The sequence below is a fragment of the Channa argus genome, chromosome 9 (genome assembly GCF_033026475.1).
Source record: "Channa argus isolate prfri chromosome 9, Channa argus male v1.0, whole genome shotgun sequence".
NCBI lineage: Eukaryota > Metazoa > Chordata > Actinopteri > Anabantiformes > Channidae > Channa > Channa argus.
In genome coordinates this window covers 25383715-25404423 of record NC_090205.1, presented here as the reverse complement: position 1 = coordinate 25404423, position 20709 = coordinate 25383715, and the positions used below count along the sequence as shown (strand labels likewise).

At 38.2% G+C, this 20709-nt stretch overlaps 1 protein-coding gene across 1 annotated transcript in view; it reads right to left on the bottom strand.

Annotated features, from left to right (window-relative positions):
* Positions 1-7044: 7044 nt before the first annotated feature.
* LOC137133524 (inactive dipeptidyl peptidase 10-like) overlaps positions 7045-20709 on the bottom strand; it is a 110217-nt gene continuing 96552 nt past the window's right edge. Inside the window, exons 16-26 of the mRNA XM_067517219.1 lie at positions 20198-20319; positions 19861-19908; positions 19225-19323; positions 16952-17021; positions 15702-15896; positions 14415-14469; positions 14203-14302; positions 13758-13816; positions 12238-12310; positions 11806-11879; positions 7045-10066 (exon numbers count right to left, since the gene is read on the bottom strand). Of these exons, the coding sequence (XP_067373320.1) occupies positions 9935-10066; positions 11806-11879; positions 12238-12310; positions 13758-13816; positions 14203-14302; positions 14415-14469; positions 15702-15896; positions 16952-17021; positions 19225-19323; positions 19861-19908; positions 20198-20319 (1027 nt within the window). The 3' untranslated portion in view covers positions 7045-9934. The remainder of the gene's footprint in view (positions 10067-11805; positions 11880-12237; positions 12311-13757; positions 13817-14202; positions 14303-14414; positions 14470-15701; positions 15897-16951; positions 17022-19224; positions 19324-19860; positions 19909-20197; positions 20320-20709) is intronic.

The window sequence follows — 20709 nt, the reverse complement described above, 5'->3', positions numbered from 1 at the left end:
CTGTAGAACATGCAGCAAAAAGCTTTGCAGCGTGCTCCACTTAAATGTTTGCAAAGAAATGTCTCACAATACAGTATATACAAAAAAATCTCATAAGGACAGAAGTAGAACAAAACAGAATAAAATAGGACACAGCTTTACAAACTCTGCACACAATACATTACATAAGAGGATGGTATATACTGTACTAACTTAATAACAAAAATATGAAGAATACAGTACAGCACTTGAAGTATTAAATAGCCCAAAGAACACTTTTGATTTATTAACCTGTTACCACCAGTCTATCTCAGAGCCAACACAGAAAGACATACAGAGACAGACAACCATTTACACCTAGAGGCAATTTAGAGACAATTAACATAACAATTATGTGTTTGGACTGTGAAAGGAAACCAGAGTTCCTGGAGGAAATCCACACAAGCACAAGGAGAACATACAAACTCCAGGCAAAAAGGCTGCAGCAGGAAAGTAGATTTGAACTGGGAACCTACTAGCAGTGCTAACCACTCCACTACCGTGGAGCCTGGGTCAGAGATCGCTGTTGGTAAAGGTGGAGCTGATTTTGGCCACTTTATGCAAATGTGGCTAACCCATAATGATGCATCATCATTTATTCATTATTAATATTTTATAAAAACATATCACTGTTTTTATATTAAAGACAACAAGTTCTGTAAATGCTGTGTTTGATCGGTGTACAATTTGTACTTTGAAATGTTCAAAGACCCCCCCCCACTCCCACCCCCCCATCATGAGAGTTAAAACTAAGTCTATGATGCCTGTTTACTAAGATTTTGACTTTTTTTAGTGTAAACATTATGACAGACGACACTCCTACACTAATTCATTTACACTGGTACACAGGTAAAGTCAATAACAAGAATGAACTGAATAATTCAGTACTGCTGAATTAGCATCTTTCTTCTGATCCAAGAAAACATACCTTCAAAAACTATATGTAAATATTTTACACTTTAATTTTCTTTCCACCTTATACATATAGTCATACACACTGTGAGCTTAACTGACACACGTGTTCCCGTCACTGAAAATACCTCATTTGTGGAGAAGATGAGGCAAAACTAACAGTAAAAATGTTCATGCAGTGTTAATGAGGTAGTTAGAGTAAATTCTACAGCCTATTATTGTAATTTACACGTACCACTGAGGTTTTATGAGGAGTCCTCCTAGATGAACAGCTTTTAGACAGGCACACCTAATGTGATGTGACTGAATGATCACGAGCAAATGGCTTAGTGGTTATTTGTACTATAAATGCAGCTTTATGATGCTTTTGTTGAGAGAACAGTGTTCCGTCATTAGATCTGTTGAGGGCACAGCAGACACTGTGGCCATGTGAGATACTGTATATAGAGGGTTTAATGACCTAATGTGAAGACAACAGTGGCCATGGCTGGATGTGCGTCTTTGTAAGTCACACTGCACACAACGTTTTTTGGTTATTAAGTTTGATTATTAGGGAAGCTTCTTCTTCTTCTTCTCTTCCTCCTCCTCCTCCTCCTCATCCCCTGGCTGCTCCCTTTACGGGTTGCTGCAGCAGATCGTCCCTTCCCATCTCACTCTGTTCTCCGCGTCTTCCTTTGTCACACGAACTTCTCTCGTGCCCTCCATGACAGTGTCCATGAACCTCCTCCTTGACCTTCCTCTTCTCCTCCTGTCTGGCAAGTCCATCCTCAGTGGTCCTTTCCTAATATACCCTCCATCTGTCTTGTGCACATACCTGAACCATCAAAGTCTCTTTTCTCTCACTTTGTCTCCAAACATCCAATCATCCTACCAGCACTGTCCTTCTTTTACACTCATTCTTTAAGTTGGAAATAATTCCCAATGAAAAATCCCAGCATCTTTAAATCTGTCACCTCCAGCTCCACCTCATGTCTTTCTGTCAGTGTCACCGTCTCTAGGCTGTGCATCATGGCTGGTCTCACTATCGTCTTGTAAATCCTCCCTTTCATTCTTGCAGATTCCCTTCTATCACAGATTACTCCTGACACTCTTCTCCATCCACTCCACCCTGTCTGCACTCTCATCGTCTTCACTTCTCCGCCATATTCCCAGGTATTTAAACTCATCCACCCTCACCACCTCTGTCCCTTGTAACTGCATCATTCCACCACCATTTCTCCATTTTTTGTACACATGAATTGACAATTCTCCAGTTTCATCTCAGCCTGCTCCCAGCTTTCACTACAGATCACAACATCATCTGCGAACATGGAAACTCCTGACTGACTTCATGTAAACCCACCTCCACCCTGAAGCAGCTGTTATTCCTACCGCACACCTCATGTTCTTATTTATGTCCTGTATGACTCACACATAATGTACTTCTCTGACATGCCGAACGTCCTCATGCAGTAGCACATCTCTTCTCTCTGCACTGCGTCATACACAGAATGTAGCTCCTTCTGACCTTTCCTGTACTTTTCCATCAATATGCTCAGAGGAAACATTACATCTGTGCTGTTCCTTCTTGGCATGAGACCATATCGTTGGTCGATGGTCACATCAGTGACTTTACCATTCTGCAACACATCCCTCCCAACTCAGTCTCTGTCACTGGCCAGTCAATACAATTCCTTTTCTCCTTCCTTAGTGTTTATCTTCTCGTACATTTTATCATATACCTTTTCTTTTCTTGACTTTGCTTCGTATCTCTTTGTATATTTAATTACTTTCCTCTCTTTTCTTTCTATCCCAATTCTCTTTCATCTGTCTCTTCCCTCTTATGATTTCCTAAACTTCCATATTCTACCACCAACTCTCTTTTTCTCCCTTTCTTCGTCCAAATTCACATCTTCACTGCCACCCAAGGTCTGATTTGCTGAATTTCACACAAAAGTCTTCCTCTTTCACTTTCCACCACCTTATTTTTGGTCTCTTTTTCTTCCTCCCCTCCAAAGTCTTACTGAAGACCAACATCCGGTGCTGTGTAGCTACATTGTCCCCTGCCACCACCTTTCAGTCTCTCATCTCTTTTAGGTTGTATCTCTGGGCAGACCTTCCTTCACTTCTTTCGGTCACCCTGTGCTCTTTCTCTTATTACCACTGCCATTTCCACCACCATCTGCCCTAACACTTATATAGCGCTTTGGATAAAAGTGGTCATTTACTTATCACATTCTTCTCCTTGGCATCTACCAATCACCTCCTCATCACCTCTATTCCCTTCACCAACATGCCCATTGAAGTCTGCTCCAGTCACTACTCTTTCTTCCTTGGCTATGCCCTCCAACACTTCATCTAATGTACTCTAAAATTCTTGTCATCCCTGTTGAAACCAACCTGTGGGACATAGGTACTGATGAAATGCATTGTTACTCCTTCTTCTTCTTTGCCTTTCGGCTGTTCCCTTTCAGGTGTCGCCACAGTGCCTCCATCTAACTCTATCCTCTGCATCCTCTTCACTCAAACCAACTAACTTCATGTCCTCCCTCACTACATCCATAAATCTCCTCTTTCATCTTCCTCTAGACCTCCTGCCTGGCAGCTCCAACCTCAGCATCCTTCTACCGATATATTCACATTATCTTCTCTGAACATGTCCGAACCACCTCAATCTGGCCTCTCTGACTTTATCTCCAAAACATCTAACATGAGCTGTCCCTCTGATGTCCTCATTCCTGATCCTGCATTGTTACTCCTTCGATATCCAGTGTTACATTCATGATTCTATGTTTTTGATTTCCTTCACGATTCAAACTGTTTAATATGGCACTGATGGTAAAACCAGCAATAATAAGATATGGATTTAAAAATACTAACAATATGCATATGACAATGAATGAATCAATTATCCCTACACCGTTTCTCATCCTATCCGTGCCGAGGTAGAACAGTTTAAACCCAAGCTACCTTTCCACTTGGTCACTTGGACACACAGTATTTCTATCTTTTTCCTTTCTCAGTTCTCTCCCTTTAGCCATCAAAGTGCCAACATAATGGATGCCAAATCTCTCCGTCTGCCTTCAGACATGCCTTCCTACTCTCTTTCTCCTCCCTTCTACTTCTGCTGGCAGTCATTGGTAACCTGAGCGTCAACCGAGCCAACGTGAAAATATAAAATGATCCACATTATCATTATGGCAAAGGTTTTATGCTGGATGCCCTTTTTGATGCAACCCTAAGATTGCACTGGCTTGTGCACCTTCTGCTGCTGGGTTCTTATTATTATGGAAGCTGATCACTCCTAAATTATATTATCAATGCAGTAAATTAGTCTTCTGGTGTGTCCCCACCCTACCAAACAGTAAGCCGAACATAACTTTGTGCCAAAGATTGTCTTTTTTTAATCCCATATCTCTGGCTAATTGGGGATGTCAGATGATTGGCTCTTCACATAAATATGGATACGCATTCACAGCTTTGAGAGCTTAAAATATGCAATGTGAAGTGATCCAGAACTACAGCTTTAACAGGAGTTTAACAAAGCCAACATTATCAAATATCATACAAAAACCAGACATAGGAATAACCCAAAAACTAGTGGTTCAGGTAAGTGCATACACAGTAGTTGCAGCAGTAACTCCAATAAAAAGCTGTGGAAAGAAATAAAACAATTTTAAACATATCCCTCCTGCTATCCAGGTACTATTTATTCTACTGATGTTTAATTGTGATGTCTTCATATGTCCTCACACAACTCAAAGGGAAATTAGACTTATTGTTGCATCCAGGTAGATTTTAGTTAAGATTATAAGGCAGATTTGTTTGAGCACATATTGAACCTGACTTCACTTCAGTTTTCCAGACACAAAGCCAAACGTCCCAAATATGTAACAACTCCTGGTTAAAGAACTCAAGTGCATTGTCTGGTTGTCAGCTGCAAATGCAATGTAGGTAAGATTCTCGTTTCAAGTTCTTTCAATAATGTTGGCTTATCAGATCTTGGATGTGGAAAAGAGTCATCCTGACTCTCCTCATGTGGAATCTCTTTGCTCAGGCTGAACCTGAAGAGAATCAAAATCCTCCAATCAACTGACTGCTGTCGGTGCAGGACCTTTGTATAACCTTTCTCAACTGCTGTCATTGAATAACACGCATCACATCTGTTTTTCTTTACAGAGGGATGAATTTCAAACTGACTCAGTAACAAGGCATTCTGCTGGTCAGCAGTGATGGCTGTCTGTCAGTATGTTGCTTATCTGCAGATAGACCTTGCCCTGTCAGAACGGTAGATATATATATTCCAATTAACATGGCATGAAGCTTATTACATCCATGTTAGATACTGTTGTTGTTTCACTCTAAGTAAAAGCATTTGTTCACAACTGTTCAAGTCAGTCTTAGCAAATGGGGGAAACCCCAGTCTCCCATTATGTTGTTTCACTGCAGCTCAACAGGCTGCAGGCTGCCCAATCACATCAAACTAGCAATGCTGCTCAAGCCCTGCCCAATAAAAGCCTAATTACATTTTGCACAGAGAGCCTTTGTGGACGACTGTGAGGCAGGAAGGTAGAGCGATTGTCCATGTTGTAACATGTAACTTGTTGTTAACTGTAAAAGCCTGCACATTGCTTAGCAGGATAAAAACAGTCTCACACTTTGCATATTGCAAAATGACTGTCCCCTTTTTTGTAAAGGAGATGGGAAGATTGATATTAATCTCATGCCAATGTATTAAGAAGGGCAACCTCATCAATTTCCAACCTAATTTTTATTTTAGTGTAAGGGGTGTGTGTAAAAGAAGACATTAATGTGATATATCGGTTTGTCTCTATTCAAATCAAAGCTGAGAGTATATTAGTGTAGAAGACATATTAAGCACTTCTCCAGCCGGGACAAACCTTTTGGAAATAGACACAACTCTGTGTTGAGGATGCTGCACCAAACCTTCCTTACAAATGCAGCCAAATGACAGGCCCAGGGGTTAGAGAATTCTTTGTGTATTTTGCAACATGTACAGACAAAGAAAATACTTGAGAAACAAACAAAACTTTTAAGATTCTATCAAGTAACTGCCAGGTGCAATCACTGTTTGCTACATTCTAAAATGTCACAGTCAGGGTGTCAGGTTTGATTAGTGTCTCAGCCATTGCTCTAATGCATCTTGATTCTGGTTGCAATTTAGTAATCTTTCTCCAAATACACATCAAAATAGATCTATTACAACTTTAGAGTAGACATTCAGCCCTTTCAACTAAATGCTAGGATAGCCATGCCCCAGTTTCAGCTCCGTTCTTGATGCATGCTCAGAGAGAAAGCAAAAGGAGATTTTGTACTTATTTTATATAGTATCAATGTTAAAAATTGTTAAAGTTGTTAATGCTCCGAGCACAAAAAGTTGTAAATCACTATGTCACTTCAGCATTTTACATTAAATATACTTTGGGCCAGGAGGCCAACATCAGAGTAGGATATTATGTTTCTAAAATATATGTCAAATTACAGTTTCCTTTATCTTTGCCCTGGGTGATGATTTTGACATAAGAAGTTCGAGCACTAAAATCTCCCTCAGTTGTCCTGATTCCCCAGTTCCAGGGTCAATACTCTTACACTAATCTTAGCAGTTTCCCCCTGTCTCTGCTAATTTTGTTTTAGGAGAAAAAGTTCAGACTGCAGTAAAGTCAAAATAAATACGTGATTTATTATCAGGAGGCAAAGGAAAGACAATGAACAGCACTGCAGGCCACTGGTGCAGCTTCAGCACTTTTAAATCAAGATTGGAGTGTTCTATCAGATAAGGAAATTCTCTATTTTATTGCTTCTTCCCCAAAGCACAACATAAAACAATGAAGTAGAAGGTGATGAGTTTAAAAATGTATTCTGGAATATCCATTTTCTCAAGTACACAAAAGTCACCTACTGAGGACATAATGTACACAACACACCGATTGGCCACAACAATAATTCCACCTGCTGGTTTTAAAGCTGGAGCTGAGTGTTGTATGTTTACAGCTATATTCAAATATTTTAAACTCTGGGCAAATAACATATTTTCTTGCTTGTTAAAATAAAAATTACATTTCCGTGTCAAGACAAAAACAGGGAAACAATAAACTGTCCATCAAAATTGGAAAAAACTGTCACCATTGTTATTTTTTTATTGCAGCAGGATTACTTTGTTTTTTTACAAACACAAACTGTATTCGACCGAGAAGTGCACAAGTGTAGGAACACAGGATTATGGTCAGAGAATGGTCTTTGATCAATTTGCTACATCATATTCAATGGTTGATGTGATGATTTTACAGCTTTAAAGTCTTTCTATGAACAAATCACTGTACAGCATAAACATGTATTATTTTAAGATATTGCAAGCTAAGCTTCTTGATTTTCTTCTGAGTTTAAAACAGGTTTGGATATGAAACTCAACTTGTAATGTAAGAAATCCAGATGAGCAGAATGGCTTTACTCTTATGACAAAAACTAGATATGACATGTAATTAATTAGATAATACAGGTACCAGTCGGGATTACAGCAATGTATCTTCTTCAAATGCTGGATTATTAGTTTTCATATTTCTCTAGGATGTATAGTTATCTTTCTGATTCCTACAAAAATCATTACCTATATCCAACATAACAAATTATTAAGTTCAGCATATGGCATCTCTTTAAACCCTAATAACTGTAGTAGATCACAATGCTGGTTCCTGGCTGGTTTCCAACCACCCACTTTCTCTTGTTGCATCTCACAAATATATTAATAATAGTAAAAGACCTCAAAAAAATGCAAAACAAGACCAACAACAAGACTTTCCCCAAACCACTGTTTTCACTTTTTTTTAAAGTTTGTGTGGGATTATTATTGTTATTGACAGTATTTTAACCCTTGTAAAATTACAGAATACTGCTTATGGTCAGAAACACACCGTTTTTATTACCAATGCATTAAAAAGTGCTGCTTTGCAAAGTCCCTTTGATACCTGCTGATCCTTAGGGTACCCGTTTGGGTGGGTGGTCGATGCTCTTAGTTTTTAGTGTAGTACAATGAAAACCCAGGTGCTTCAGTATTTTATGCCTAAATTAATCACATATAATATCGGGTGAAAAAGTCTCATAGGCAGCTGGAGGGGGTGGTGGATTGTTTCAATAGGACACAGGACTTTTCCTGGGTTATTCAGTAGCCCAAAGCACACTGGAGATGTGTTAAGATAGCTGCATGCAGTGTCCCCACTCCGAGTGCTGCTAATTTTTCCAAGCTGCCACTCATGATATTGCATCACAAAGCTTTGTCCTCATAGAAATGCATTTAGAAAAGATATGTTTGTAAACCTGTAGATAGTGCACCTACAGCTACAAACAAGAGTATTATGAATGTTTAATGATCTACTGAATGAGATTGCATTGAATCACTGAAGCTGACAGGAGACTGTGGAGGAGTGTGGGTGAGCTGAAGGGAAGGCAAAGAGGGAAAGACACAAGGAGTGAGGTGAATTTGAGTCAAAAACCTGTCTTTCTTCTTCTGAGTCATAGGTCTTGTGGTTTTACACACAGACAAGGAGCAAAATGTCATCTACTTCACAAAGAAATCATCATCTATGTCCACTGTCAATAAATGTCTATCACTCCTTTTACAAAACAGAAGAACAACACATCTCAGTTATGGTTCAAGTAGGAGACCTTCTACCTTTCTACTGTAATACAGAGGCAACATCTAATGTAGCAACTGTGTTAGCACAAGTACTCCAGGAGTGAGTATCTGTGATGTAGTTTAAAGACAAAGAAATACTCGGGACAAAGGTAGTGCAGGTGGAGCAGGTGTCAAAGCTAAGGACCTTGAAGTGGGAGAGCCAATTTGGAACTCAGAAGAGATGTTTGTATGAAATCACAGTCTTACCCAAAACCTCATTTATTTTGTGCCTCTGGCTACATTTAGCTATTGTTTTAGCAATGGTTGATCACACCATATTGTATGATAAGAACCTGCCGAACCTCTTCAGCCAATTTGACTATTACATCACATGATAAAAACCTACTGCACCTACTAGAACTCGTAACAGACCAGTGAGTGGCATGATTCCAACAGGGTGAAGCAATCCACTGATGGTTGTTAGAACATCAATGGCTACATTGCAAACAAGAATGATATTACAAATTTGGCCTAATTTTAATGGCGTTAACGTGAAAACCAATATACACGTTGTACGCGTAATAGCTTATTTATCTATGTTGTAGTCACCATGTGTGTCTGTGTGTGTGTGTAGTGGCTGTTGAAAAAAAGAAACGTTGTAGAATTTGATTAAAGTTATCCTTTAAAATCCCTGACAAGTTCAGCCGATCTCCAACCCTCCTTGCCCAGAAGAAATAACCAGTGTCAATATGCTTAAGTTTCATGTAATGGCTTTGCTTATCCCAATCTGAATTATACTTTCATATGGTAACTTTTGTTGAGTCTCATGACTGGGCAAGATGCAAAATCAAGTAACCACTACTGTTCTGGCAATTCTTGATGTTGGCAATCTATCACTCAATCTCCATTAGCTAATTAAAAACTACTTAAGTTTGAAGACTTTTTAGATTTGGCTTGGAAAATAATGATGGCTGTAATGTGGTAAAGGCACCTCTAAACTGCTCTGTGATAGATCTCTCAAAATTTGGTATTAAGTGGACTGTTTTCTTTGCAGTACATAGAAATAGTCACAGTAAATAACAGCATTAAGCAAAGGTTATTATATTATTCTAAAATGGAAAAATACATGTTTTTTTTAATTCCCTGACATTGTACTCAAGTGCATGATACAAATATTACAAACAACAACTACTCTTTTCAGTTTCTATAGATTAATCATCATGACCCTGGACTCATCATGTTGCTTAGTTATCCCAAGACGATGTAATGCTTCTTATCTTACATGTTGTTAGTCCGTAGATGTTCACATACAGTAGCAACGTCTCTCATTGTTGGCTCATCTCAGCAGCTGCTACACTCCTCACAAACCTGTCTCACTGCTATACATTCTACAACCTAATCATCAGATGTCCTCAGAACAACAACCTCCTCTTCTTTAAAGCAGCTCCTGAAGAAGTTGAGCACTGAGTTTAGCAGGTAGTGTTGACTCTTCACGGAAGCAGTACTGTGTCCTTCATCTGGAAAAATCTAGACAGCGGGAAACAAAGTTTCGGGAAACAAATTTATTTGACCTTACATTTTTATATATTCAAAATTGTTTAGTAGAACACTAAGAGTCTTTAGAGTCACAATTATAGTCCAAAGGGAGGTAATATTTCAATTAAAAATAAATAAATAAATAATTCCAACCAATTAAATTATTGAAAACATATTTTAAATAATTTCCCTTTTGGCAAGAGTTATTCAAAGAGAAGAGTAAAGTGCAGTTTTGGTAATAAACACAATAACTATAGTATATCACCGCATGTACAGTGTCACTTTAAATTACAACATGAAGAAATCAACCTAAAGAAATCTGTTTCATTGTCGCCTGGGTGCCTAACTCATATGGTATGGTGATGTGTTTCTTGTGTCACTCTCATCGAAAAGTAGCCCTCACCATTCCTCACCATTCCAAGCAGGAAAAATTATTAACATAAATACATAAATGAATAACTAAGGGCAATAATAACACAAGTCACTTACTGTTTAGACACAAAGGTGTTTGCCCAAAGGGGGTTGAGGTTGGTGCTCAACAAAGCTGAGGATTTTCCCAGATGACCATAGTGTTTAATAATTATGTGATGAACCAATAAACGGAAGCACAAGTAATACATTTTAACATCTAAATATGTATCTTATTTCGTGCCTAACCCTTACTCTATTAAGCTTGATGTCTTTGTGGTTAGCCTTAATCAAACCGCTATTTTAATCCAGTGTTTTTAGTGTTTAAGATGAACAAGTAGAATGAAACTCGCCACCATTTTGACCCCTTTTAAGAGATGGTGTGGTTTCAGCAGATGCATGCGTCCCTATGTGAAGTTGAAGGACTTGTTGCATTCCGACGTCTTATCAGCAAATACACAATAACAACAACTTATAGTAAGGTTGTATGGCTGGTGTAAAAATCTACAAAAAAATTGAATATTCCATTTAGCTAATTGTCTGTAAAACAATAAAACCCTTCTCAGATTGAATATTGTTTAACATTCATCCATTATCTACTTATCGTATTCAGGGTTGTTGGGGGGTGGAGCCTATCCCAGCTGTCACTGAGTGAGAGTCATAAGAGGGTTAACCGTGTCCCTTCTTTCAGCTAAGGAGTTCTAACTAGGCAAAGTTGGAAGATTCAAGCGTTATCACCCCATTAAATGGCTCTTATCAGTTGTTATCACACCCCTACAGTAATTATGCATGTGAAGGTGCAAACTGCACCTATCAGCAGACCTGGGGAGAAGCAACAATTACCACTGATGCTGATCTGTACAAGGAGCAACAAACTCCACTTAGAGAGGAGGTGGATGGTGACATGTGGTCAACTGTTTGTTTCTCATTCAAAAAAAGCTGTTTATTTGAACCTGAGCCACAAACATTACTAAACCTAACCCAGTATGTTTTGTCTCTAAACCTGGTACAAGCTGCCTTTCTTTACTGTAACCTTGACGATGAAAATCTGTTGCATGATAATGGCCAACTGACTCAACTGCCAGCTAAAGTAGGGCCCTGTAAATCAATATCTAAAAGCAACTGATAAAACCCACTGAATAGCATGATAACATCCAAGGGGGATGGTCAAAGAAAATATTAGGACACTCTTACTCATTTAAGTAGTAGTAGTATTGTAGTATTTAGTTTAAGAGGACACTTGGCAGTAAAATTAAAACTATTCAAACTCTAAATACAAGGCCTCAACTGATGAGGAAAGTAAAGGAAAACGTCTCAGTCACCTGGAGAGTGTAGTTAATATTGGATGCAGACAGCAGTTTGACCAACTCAGCAGAATGTTGGAAATGAACTGTGGCTGAAAAAAGCAGATAAAATAAAGTAAGGCCTGATACAACAGTCCACTACATGTCCACAGATGTGTAAAAGTTATTTCTAGTGCCAATACGTGATGAGAAAAAGGAAATATGTGCTTTTTTGCAAAAAAAAAAAGACTACATATAGAATTGATAAAAGTAGGAATAGAAATGGTAAATCTCTTAATGTACAGCATGTTTCCAAATTTGCCCAAAATGTTAATTGAATTTATAATAAAATTAATAAAATTTCAAATAAGAAACTTCAATAAAATTAAAGAGTAGAGTTTATGATGCCAAAAAATACTGCTATACATATATCTTGGTTTTTTTGTTTTTTATCCTTGTACCTGTACTCACCATCTGCTGTGCCGTGGATAATAAGAAAGTTCAGTGAACTCGGTGCTGTGGTGTTACTCAGCAGACTGGAAATCTGCCAGAGACAGTCAACACAGAAATTACCCTTCACGATGGTTTTAACCTAATTTAAAGAAAACTGAAATGAAAGCTAATTAGCACAAAGCCATGTTAAATCCACATGGATTTCAGCTGTTTGTGATCTTACATTTACAGGAATAAACAAAGACATACTTTAGGTTAGAAAAGGAAAGACACAGTTCTAAACACAATCTGTTCACTAGACATACAATAAATCCAGGAAGTAGCTGTCATTAAGAAGCAGAGTTATATAGACTATTGCAGAGTACAAGAAGAGAAGTGGCAGTACAGTTGAAATGAGTTAAAATTTTTGAGAATGTTCTTTAAGATAGAAATGTGAAAGTCTTCTGTATAGTGTGACAACCCTAAAGAAACCTTGTGGTCATACGTAATTTAAATTCGAGCATTTATTTATCATATTTTTTACAATGTGCAATGAGACAAGACAGTGTGACTGTAGGTGTGAATATTTCGTAAATGTTCTGCACTTATATAGCACTTTTCTACCTATTGGCACTAAAAGCACTTTACACTGCTTTTCATTCACACTCACAATCACACTGATGGGGGAGCTGCTATGCAGCTGGCCAACACTCACCAGGAGCAACTAAGTTGGGGTTCAGTGTCTTGCTCAAGGACACTTTTACATGAGCCGGGGATTGAACCAACAACTCTGAGATTGGTGGACAACCGCTCTACCTTCCTGCACCGAAGTCGCCCATTATATAATAACCTTGTGCTGAGGCAAAGCCTTTCAAATATGATTTACCACTGAAATCAACCTTTTCCTCAGCAGATATATTGATTTTTCACATCAACAATCCTCAGGTCTGTTTAACATAGACTAACACATAATAAGCTCGTGCTGCTTTATAATTATTAATTGAACTTGTGTTAATCTTGCAAAAGAAACTTGTTTTCCAAATGTATGAGATTTGGACCTAGTGTAAAGTGAACTGCTATAAGCTACTAAATGTGTTTAAACACACCTACAGCTGGAAATTGCTCACAACCAGGGACTATTATTCACATGCATTGCAATAAAAATGCATTTCCTGTCCCACATCAAAAACAATGCACTGCAATGATGTAGTTACATTAGAATTATGACACACAAAACTATTACTTTGTTCAACTGAGCGACTCAACAGCAGGCATTGTGCATTCAGATGGCTGTTTTGCAAAATAAAACTGGTAACACTAGGTGAACGCTGTGATTGAAGTCAGTCTAGCCGGAAACATAAACTTAAGTGGCCGCTCTGCACAGTCCATAAACTGGATGAATTGTGAGCGATTCAGACACAAGGAGTTACGCACATGTTATCTAGCTGTTTACTCTTCATGACAAAGTAATGGTGATAAACATATTGATTCATTTAAAAAGACTTTACTCTAGATTATTTAAAGAAACCTTCACAAACACCACTGACGTGCAGTCATACCTTGTATTTGTGATTCTCTTTCACTGGAAAGCCAAAGTATTTCTCGGTGACAGCTGACCCTTGATTAAGACAAAATGAAAACAGTTAATGAGGAGATATGGTGTTTTAAGTCACAGAAAGTACTGTTCATCTGTGATGACAGGATGACTATTCCAGTGCATTTTTATATTCTTTACTCAGAGTTAGACATGGCAACAAATATAAAATGCCATTTATGATTATTATTGCTCCACTGTATCTATTTGCCTTCCTGGGTTTGACTGACATTATGAATCAGTAGATCAGAATCTATGGCTATTTCAAGCCACAGCTTAAATCAGTGATGAATAAATGCCAGCAGTGCCGACAAACTATTGAATAACGGCTGTTTGTGCATCCTTGTTGCGTTTGGAATCATCGTAATATTGTACATCTATATGATATTCCATCACTGTATAAATCTTACCATAGAGTCTCCAGTTTGCTATGGGAGCCACAGCGATGCCACACTTAAACAAAGAGCTGTGAGAAAGAAGCAGGAGTGAGGACAGGAACCCTCCATATGCCTGGAAAACAAAAGAAGATTATACTTTCAAAGTATGCTGCTGGCTAGAAATAGCTTCAAATGTATGTACAGTAGTTATTCATTTTTGAGATACTGAAGAATCTGCAAGTTACCTTTCCATAAACTCCAACTTTGGTGGCATCAACATAAGGCAGCCTGATCAAGTGTCTGGAAATTAGAGTGAGTTATTACTAGTGTATAATTTGAAAAAGCTACTGCAAATTTTTGTATTAGTCATCCTTACAGAACGACTCCAAATACACAGTGGATCTTTTGCATTTAATATGTAGAAGGCACCAGGCACCTCACAAGTCCTACCCCCCACACATATAACGAAACCATGTCCCCCAGCTACGATTGACACTGACTTGAACCATGTAAGAAATAAATCATCCCTCTCATTTATTTGAATGGAAGCAGTCCAGCAGGGATGCCAGGACAGGGAGTACCGGAAGCCAGCTCAACGTTTGCCACTGGCCAGTCGAATATTTCTATGTGCACATTCCTGGAGGATGAGATTATAAAATATGCTGTATTTCTGCTGGTTAACTTGCAAAACTAGGACAGGATTGTGTTCCACTATCTCAGTGGTACCTTAAACCATGTACCTCCACCAACACAACCCCCAGTGCTGTGTCCTTTCTGCAAAGTCTGTGTAAAGACTGGTGATTAAAAGTGATTAAACCAATAACAATACACAAACAGAAAGGCTGCCAGCAAGACCATGTACGATATGGATTTGTTGTAAACAAAGTAAATGCTCCACATAATAATAGTATATGAGTCTCCCTTTTAAATAGTAAATCTTACTTGATGTACATTTTTATTATGATATGATCTGAAATATATATATATATATACAGTCATGGCACCAAAATATCGGCACCCCTGCAAAATGCAACCCTTCTGTCAGAAAATTGCAATGTTTGGGTTTTCGCATGCTTATTGCTTTTGTTTGCACTGGAACAACACACAAAAAAACAAATTTGATTTAAAAAATTCACACAGAACTCTGTGGACAAAATAACTGGCACCCTTCACTTAATGTTTGGACCTTTGGAAAAAATAACTGAAATCAATGGCCTCCTGTAACCATGAATGAGTTTCTTCCACCTCTCTACTAGAGTTTTGGACCACTCTTCTTTTTCTTTAGGTCATTCAGATTTGAAGGATGCCTTCTCCCAACTGTTGTTTTGAGGTCTCTCCACAGGTGTTCTATGAGATTCAGATCTCGACTCATTGCTCATTGCTGGCCATTTCACAACTCTCCAGCACTTAGTAACCATTGTTCTGCTGGAAGGCCAAAACATTTGCAATTGGAACTATTTTCTGAGAGAAGGGTTGAATTTTTGAATTTGCAAGGGTGATCACAATTAATATTTGTCAAAAAAAAAACTTACTCTATAGCTGTGATCTGGTCCTGAACATCAACAGTTCCCAGTCTCTGGTGAACCTCATGCAGGATCCTCTGACCCTGAAAGCTGCTGCCCCGGCCATCCAGACGAGCCACGATGACACTGTCCGAGCTGACCAGGACAGAGTCCCAGCTGAGAAAGAAGCGGTCACTCACAGCCTGTCCACCAGGGACACTGTCACTGTGAAAAAAATTAAATAAGTCCTTTAGTACCACATTAGATGGGTCATTATCAGTTCTTATCAGCCCATAATTATGGTTCAGTTGGTGACCTCCCTGTAAGTTTAGGTTATCATCGCTAGACGTGCTGTTGTCCCCGAGGGAGACATAGACATAGACCACGTGTTGCACTGAGAAGTGGAGCCATAAGCTACGGAGCTAACAGGTCAAATTTGTAGACTGGAGTCTGTGGATAAACAGCTAAACTGAAACCCAATTGAATGTTCAGCTTTTGAGGTACAAAGTAAGTAGGTGCATAAACCATGACATTAGCCTACACACAATATGCTACAGTGCACAGAATTTCGACCTGCAAACATGTGTGTAGTTTGTCTAACAAGACACTGAGTAACTGAATGGATGCAGCTAGAAAAGGAGATATAAACTAATTACATAAATAATAATTAAAAAAAAAAAACTTGATGAAGCTGAATGATTTGAATGATTTCAAATCCTGGAGAGACATCAGAATCAAACTCGAATCTCTGTTATATAACCGAATCTCGGTTAAAATAGTATAAACATTTACTGTCCATTAGTGTTGGAAATAAGATCACTTTCACTCTAATGTTCACTGCTTTGACGTCCACCCATGCACCCTTTCTCTTTCCCAAGCAGACTTTCTCTGGTTTTAAAATATGTCACCAACCATTACTCCCACTTCTGTCATACCGAATGTTTGCAACGAAATGTCTCCTCAATATCAGACAGAAGGTGGAAGATGGTTAAACCATATTAATGGGCTGAAAAGGTGCTCAGAGATGATTTGAGACATTAGCTATATCTCTTTTCCCATAGAATAATGAAACATTTATCCATTAATGTACATATTAAACATACATTAAAACTTTAAAACATTAAAGTTTTTCTGGTAATCTGTCAAACAAAATTTGACATAATTCTGTAATAACTCTGAACATTTCTTTAATTTCTAAATAAGCCCATACATACAACAATGACTTAAAACATCTTTTGGATATTGATTTATTTTTTTTTTTTGAAAATTAAATTACATACAGAACCAATAAAAGTGGGTACTCCTTGGTTTCATCCAAATCTACTGGGACAGTTAACTCCAGACGAAGTTCTGCGAAACAAATCAACAAGAGAACTTCATGTCATTTGTCTTCAAGAGAAACCATTTCTTGCACATGATTCTAACTCACAGTTTAACATTGCACTTTGGTGGTGATGATTAATTTATCTATGCACTGTATGTACATGTATTCCCCTCAGTGCTGTAGAGAATGTCACCCCACTGCATGATCAGGAGAACATTGTAGCTTCAGTCATGACAGGTTAGCTTTGTCAGACAGGGTTTTAATGGTTCTGCTATCAAACCCACATCTCACAGTAGAAAGACAACTGGACAGAAAAATGCTGTCAGGAGTCAAACTTTTCATCCAACTTTTTTTTTAGATGTATGTAGGTGTAGTGATAATATGTAAGAGATGTTGAAATGAGGAGGAAATCATCCGAGGTGTGAACCAGCAGGGCAAAGATGTCAGGACAAAACTGTCAGAGAAGTGAGCACATCACTTATCAGACCCCATAAAAAAATGTGAACTGAAAAACATCCTTAAGGCCACACTGCAAGTCTAGCTGCTTTTGACTTTACTATTATATGTGCACTTTAACCTCAGAATCTATAAAAATCCTAAAAATACATAAGATAAAAATGCTGCTTTGTGTGAAAGATAGTGGCAGGAAGTCATATTTGTAGCTATGCACCTGTTCACTCACTTATGTTCATGCTGAATTCACACTTCACACACTCAGGTCTTGACCGTCCAGGTGGGTGCAAAAGTTTGCTTCCTCTTATTTTAAAATGGCATAAACAAAAGACTAACAAAAGCTTTTTAAAATTAAAACAGTATTTAATGCACATTGAGCTAGTACAAATATTTCTTCATCAGTGATAGTTAATTTCTATTAATTTTCTGATTTTATACTTACATTTTTTAATACACGTTTTGATCATTTTTGTTAATGATGACAAAAGAACATCAGTATTAGCTGAGAGTGCGTTGGTATTAGGTTTAGGCTTACGTTTGCATCCCCATATATGTAATTCCAGTAGGTATGTGCATGACAAACACTTCAGATATTGGGAAGTGATTGTGTAAGAGCAGATTAACAATTGGAGTGACAAGGACACAAAGTCGTCTCCTTGTGTCTGAAATGAAAGCTGAATGTTGATTTGTACAAACCAGGTACAGCCGTGCTGTTCAATTACTGTCAGTTAATTCACATCGTGGCGCTCGCACCTTGCAGCGTTTTCGTGAGTGCTACTTGGCTCCTGCCTGCCCATTTCTGTGTTGCTAGGATGGTGCCTGAATAAGTTAATAAAACATGTCAAATTAGCAGAAAGGAAAATGACCTTTGCTGCAGTGTACAGACTCTTCGTGTGAGTGTTTAAGGCCAGAGACACACTATGCCAAGATCAAAGAACTAATGATTGCTTTGCCTTTCATCTGGGCCAACAAATGGCACTTGAACACACCACCACAAGTACATGCCCCACTAGCCACTATGTTCTGATCTGAGGGAAAGCCAAAGACCAAGAACTGGGGAAGTACAATAAATGCATGCTATGCAGCGTTCGCTTATCATTTCCATGCCACGTTCACTTTATAGCTACTTGTATCGAGAATAGGTCTAATAAGTGGCTTTAAACGGCACCAAAGACTTTGTCAGCTCTTGGTCTCTTCTAATGCATTGATTGCCTAAGTTGAGCAACTTGGTCAAAGCGGTTTCTCTTATTGAAAGGGCCTTAACTCACTCAACAGGTTTAACCAGCTGAAGAGCCAATGATTATCGTGCAACTGGGTTGACCAATGGCCACCGATGGCTTGACGCTGGGGGACTGTTGGCTTGGTGACCTGAGCCCATTTTGCATCCACTGACACCCACCAAATTTGGTGAGATGAGACTTGGTTAGTGGGATTTTATAGTAAAAACATAGTTATGTTACCAAAAAACAACATAACTATGGTTGGTTAGTTTTAGTTTAGATTAGATTCAGAAATTTAAAGGCTTATCAGGTGCTAAAACACTGCACAGCAATAGAAAATACAAAGTGGTAAGATTTAAAATTGGCAACTGGCTTTGTTTGAGTACATAGAAACATGTTTTAGATCTGAATTTTAACTTAAACTTGGTCTGATTATTATTCATTAACTGCTGTGCTTCTATAAAACGGTTGCTTGTTGTACAGAAAATGTGGTGACTATACAGGTAATGATGATACAGACAATAAATCATCCGAAGCAATAACTGCAGCGTCATACCAAAGTTGTTGATCTGTACAGTTCTTCTCTCCCACTTGGGTACTGTCCTGTCTATCAGTGCGTGTTTTAATACTGTGTTACTTTCAAGAGTCTTGCGCTCTGTTAAGACAATTCAGTAAGAAAAAGAAGTTAGTCAGACATCTTCTGCACAGTGCAACTTGCATATATAATATCAAACAAAAAATGGTCATGTTTCATTAGGAAAACTGTGCTTTGATTGAAATGTTGCCACATCAAGGTCAAACATCATAGCAGTTAAAACTTTGATCTGATAAGAGAAGATTTATCATTATCTCTTAAGCATCAAGCCTGTAGCAGTGGAGGGAAATCATGGTTTATCTACTCCCAATTTCCCAGAAGCTGCAGAGTGTCTTCTATATACACTCAACAACATTTCAAGCACTTCATCTTAATTATATCCAATTTCTCTTTATAACTTAATCTTAGTGACTCGATCCTCAGTTGATCGATTAATGCACGTTTCACACACTGAAGGCAGGCTCACCTTCTCACTCACTCACTCTTTCTCTCACACTGAAAAAAGAAATTTACTTCTATGTAAACATAATGATCACCTGATGCAATTGAGTGAAAGAGTCTGAATTGGTTCACATTTCCTAGTGCCAGAGTACTTACTGCTCATATTAGTTAGCTTGTGAAGAGTTGTTTGGGGTACTCCAGGACCTGACGGAAAATTAATAGGCACTATATTGTCAAATATTATCACATTTGGCCATTAAACCTTACGAGGCTAAGACCAAACAAAAGCCTAAAACACTATAACAGGTAAAAGACTAACACTGAAAGCAAAGATCACACACCATCACATAGGGAAAATATATTTATGACTTCATTTCAGAGCACAAAGTAAACAAAGCCCAGTTGAAGAGATTTGAAACAGGCTGTGCAAGCAGCTGGGCACATGCAGTCGGTGCTAATGCAGGACCTCCTGCTGCAGTCCTGAGCTTGATACCTCTGCATTTGAGGAGAACATGTTGGTAGTTTGGACTGAGAACAGCTTCGTAGTATGTGCATCTAGAGCTGAAGAGGGAGCAGGTCAGGCATTCTTTATGAAATGGATCCAAAGTCGAGACCCTGTTTGAGGCCGGCAGACAAAAAGTCCATTATTTGAGAGACTGTTAGTTTGTTTGTAGGCTGCAGGGAAAATACTGAATAAAATAATGATAAAAAATGCAAAATGTTAAGCAGTAATATAAATAAATATATATATAACAACATTACAGCCCTTTAGTACTATATACCTCAGATTTTTCTACATAAAAACAAATATTAATTGAAATCCTGAAGAAGGGTGCAGCTGCCTCTTTAATTTGCTACTTATTTCAGCTTAAGGCTAGAATGATTCAGAGGTATGAATTATAGTTGCTACTAACATAATACACCTGAATCTCTAATCAGGATATTGTTAAATTAGTTTCGGGGGTAAAGAAATGACCAGCGTTTTTTCATAGAAATTAAATACTG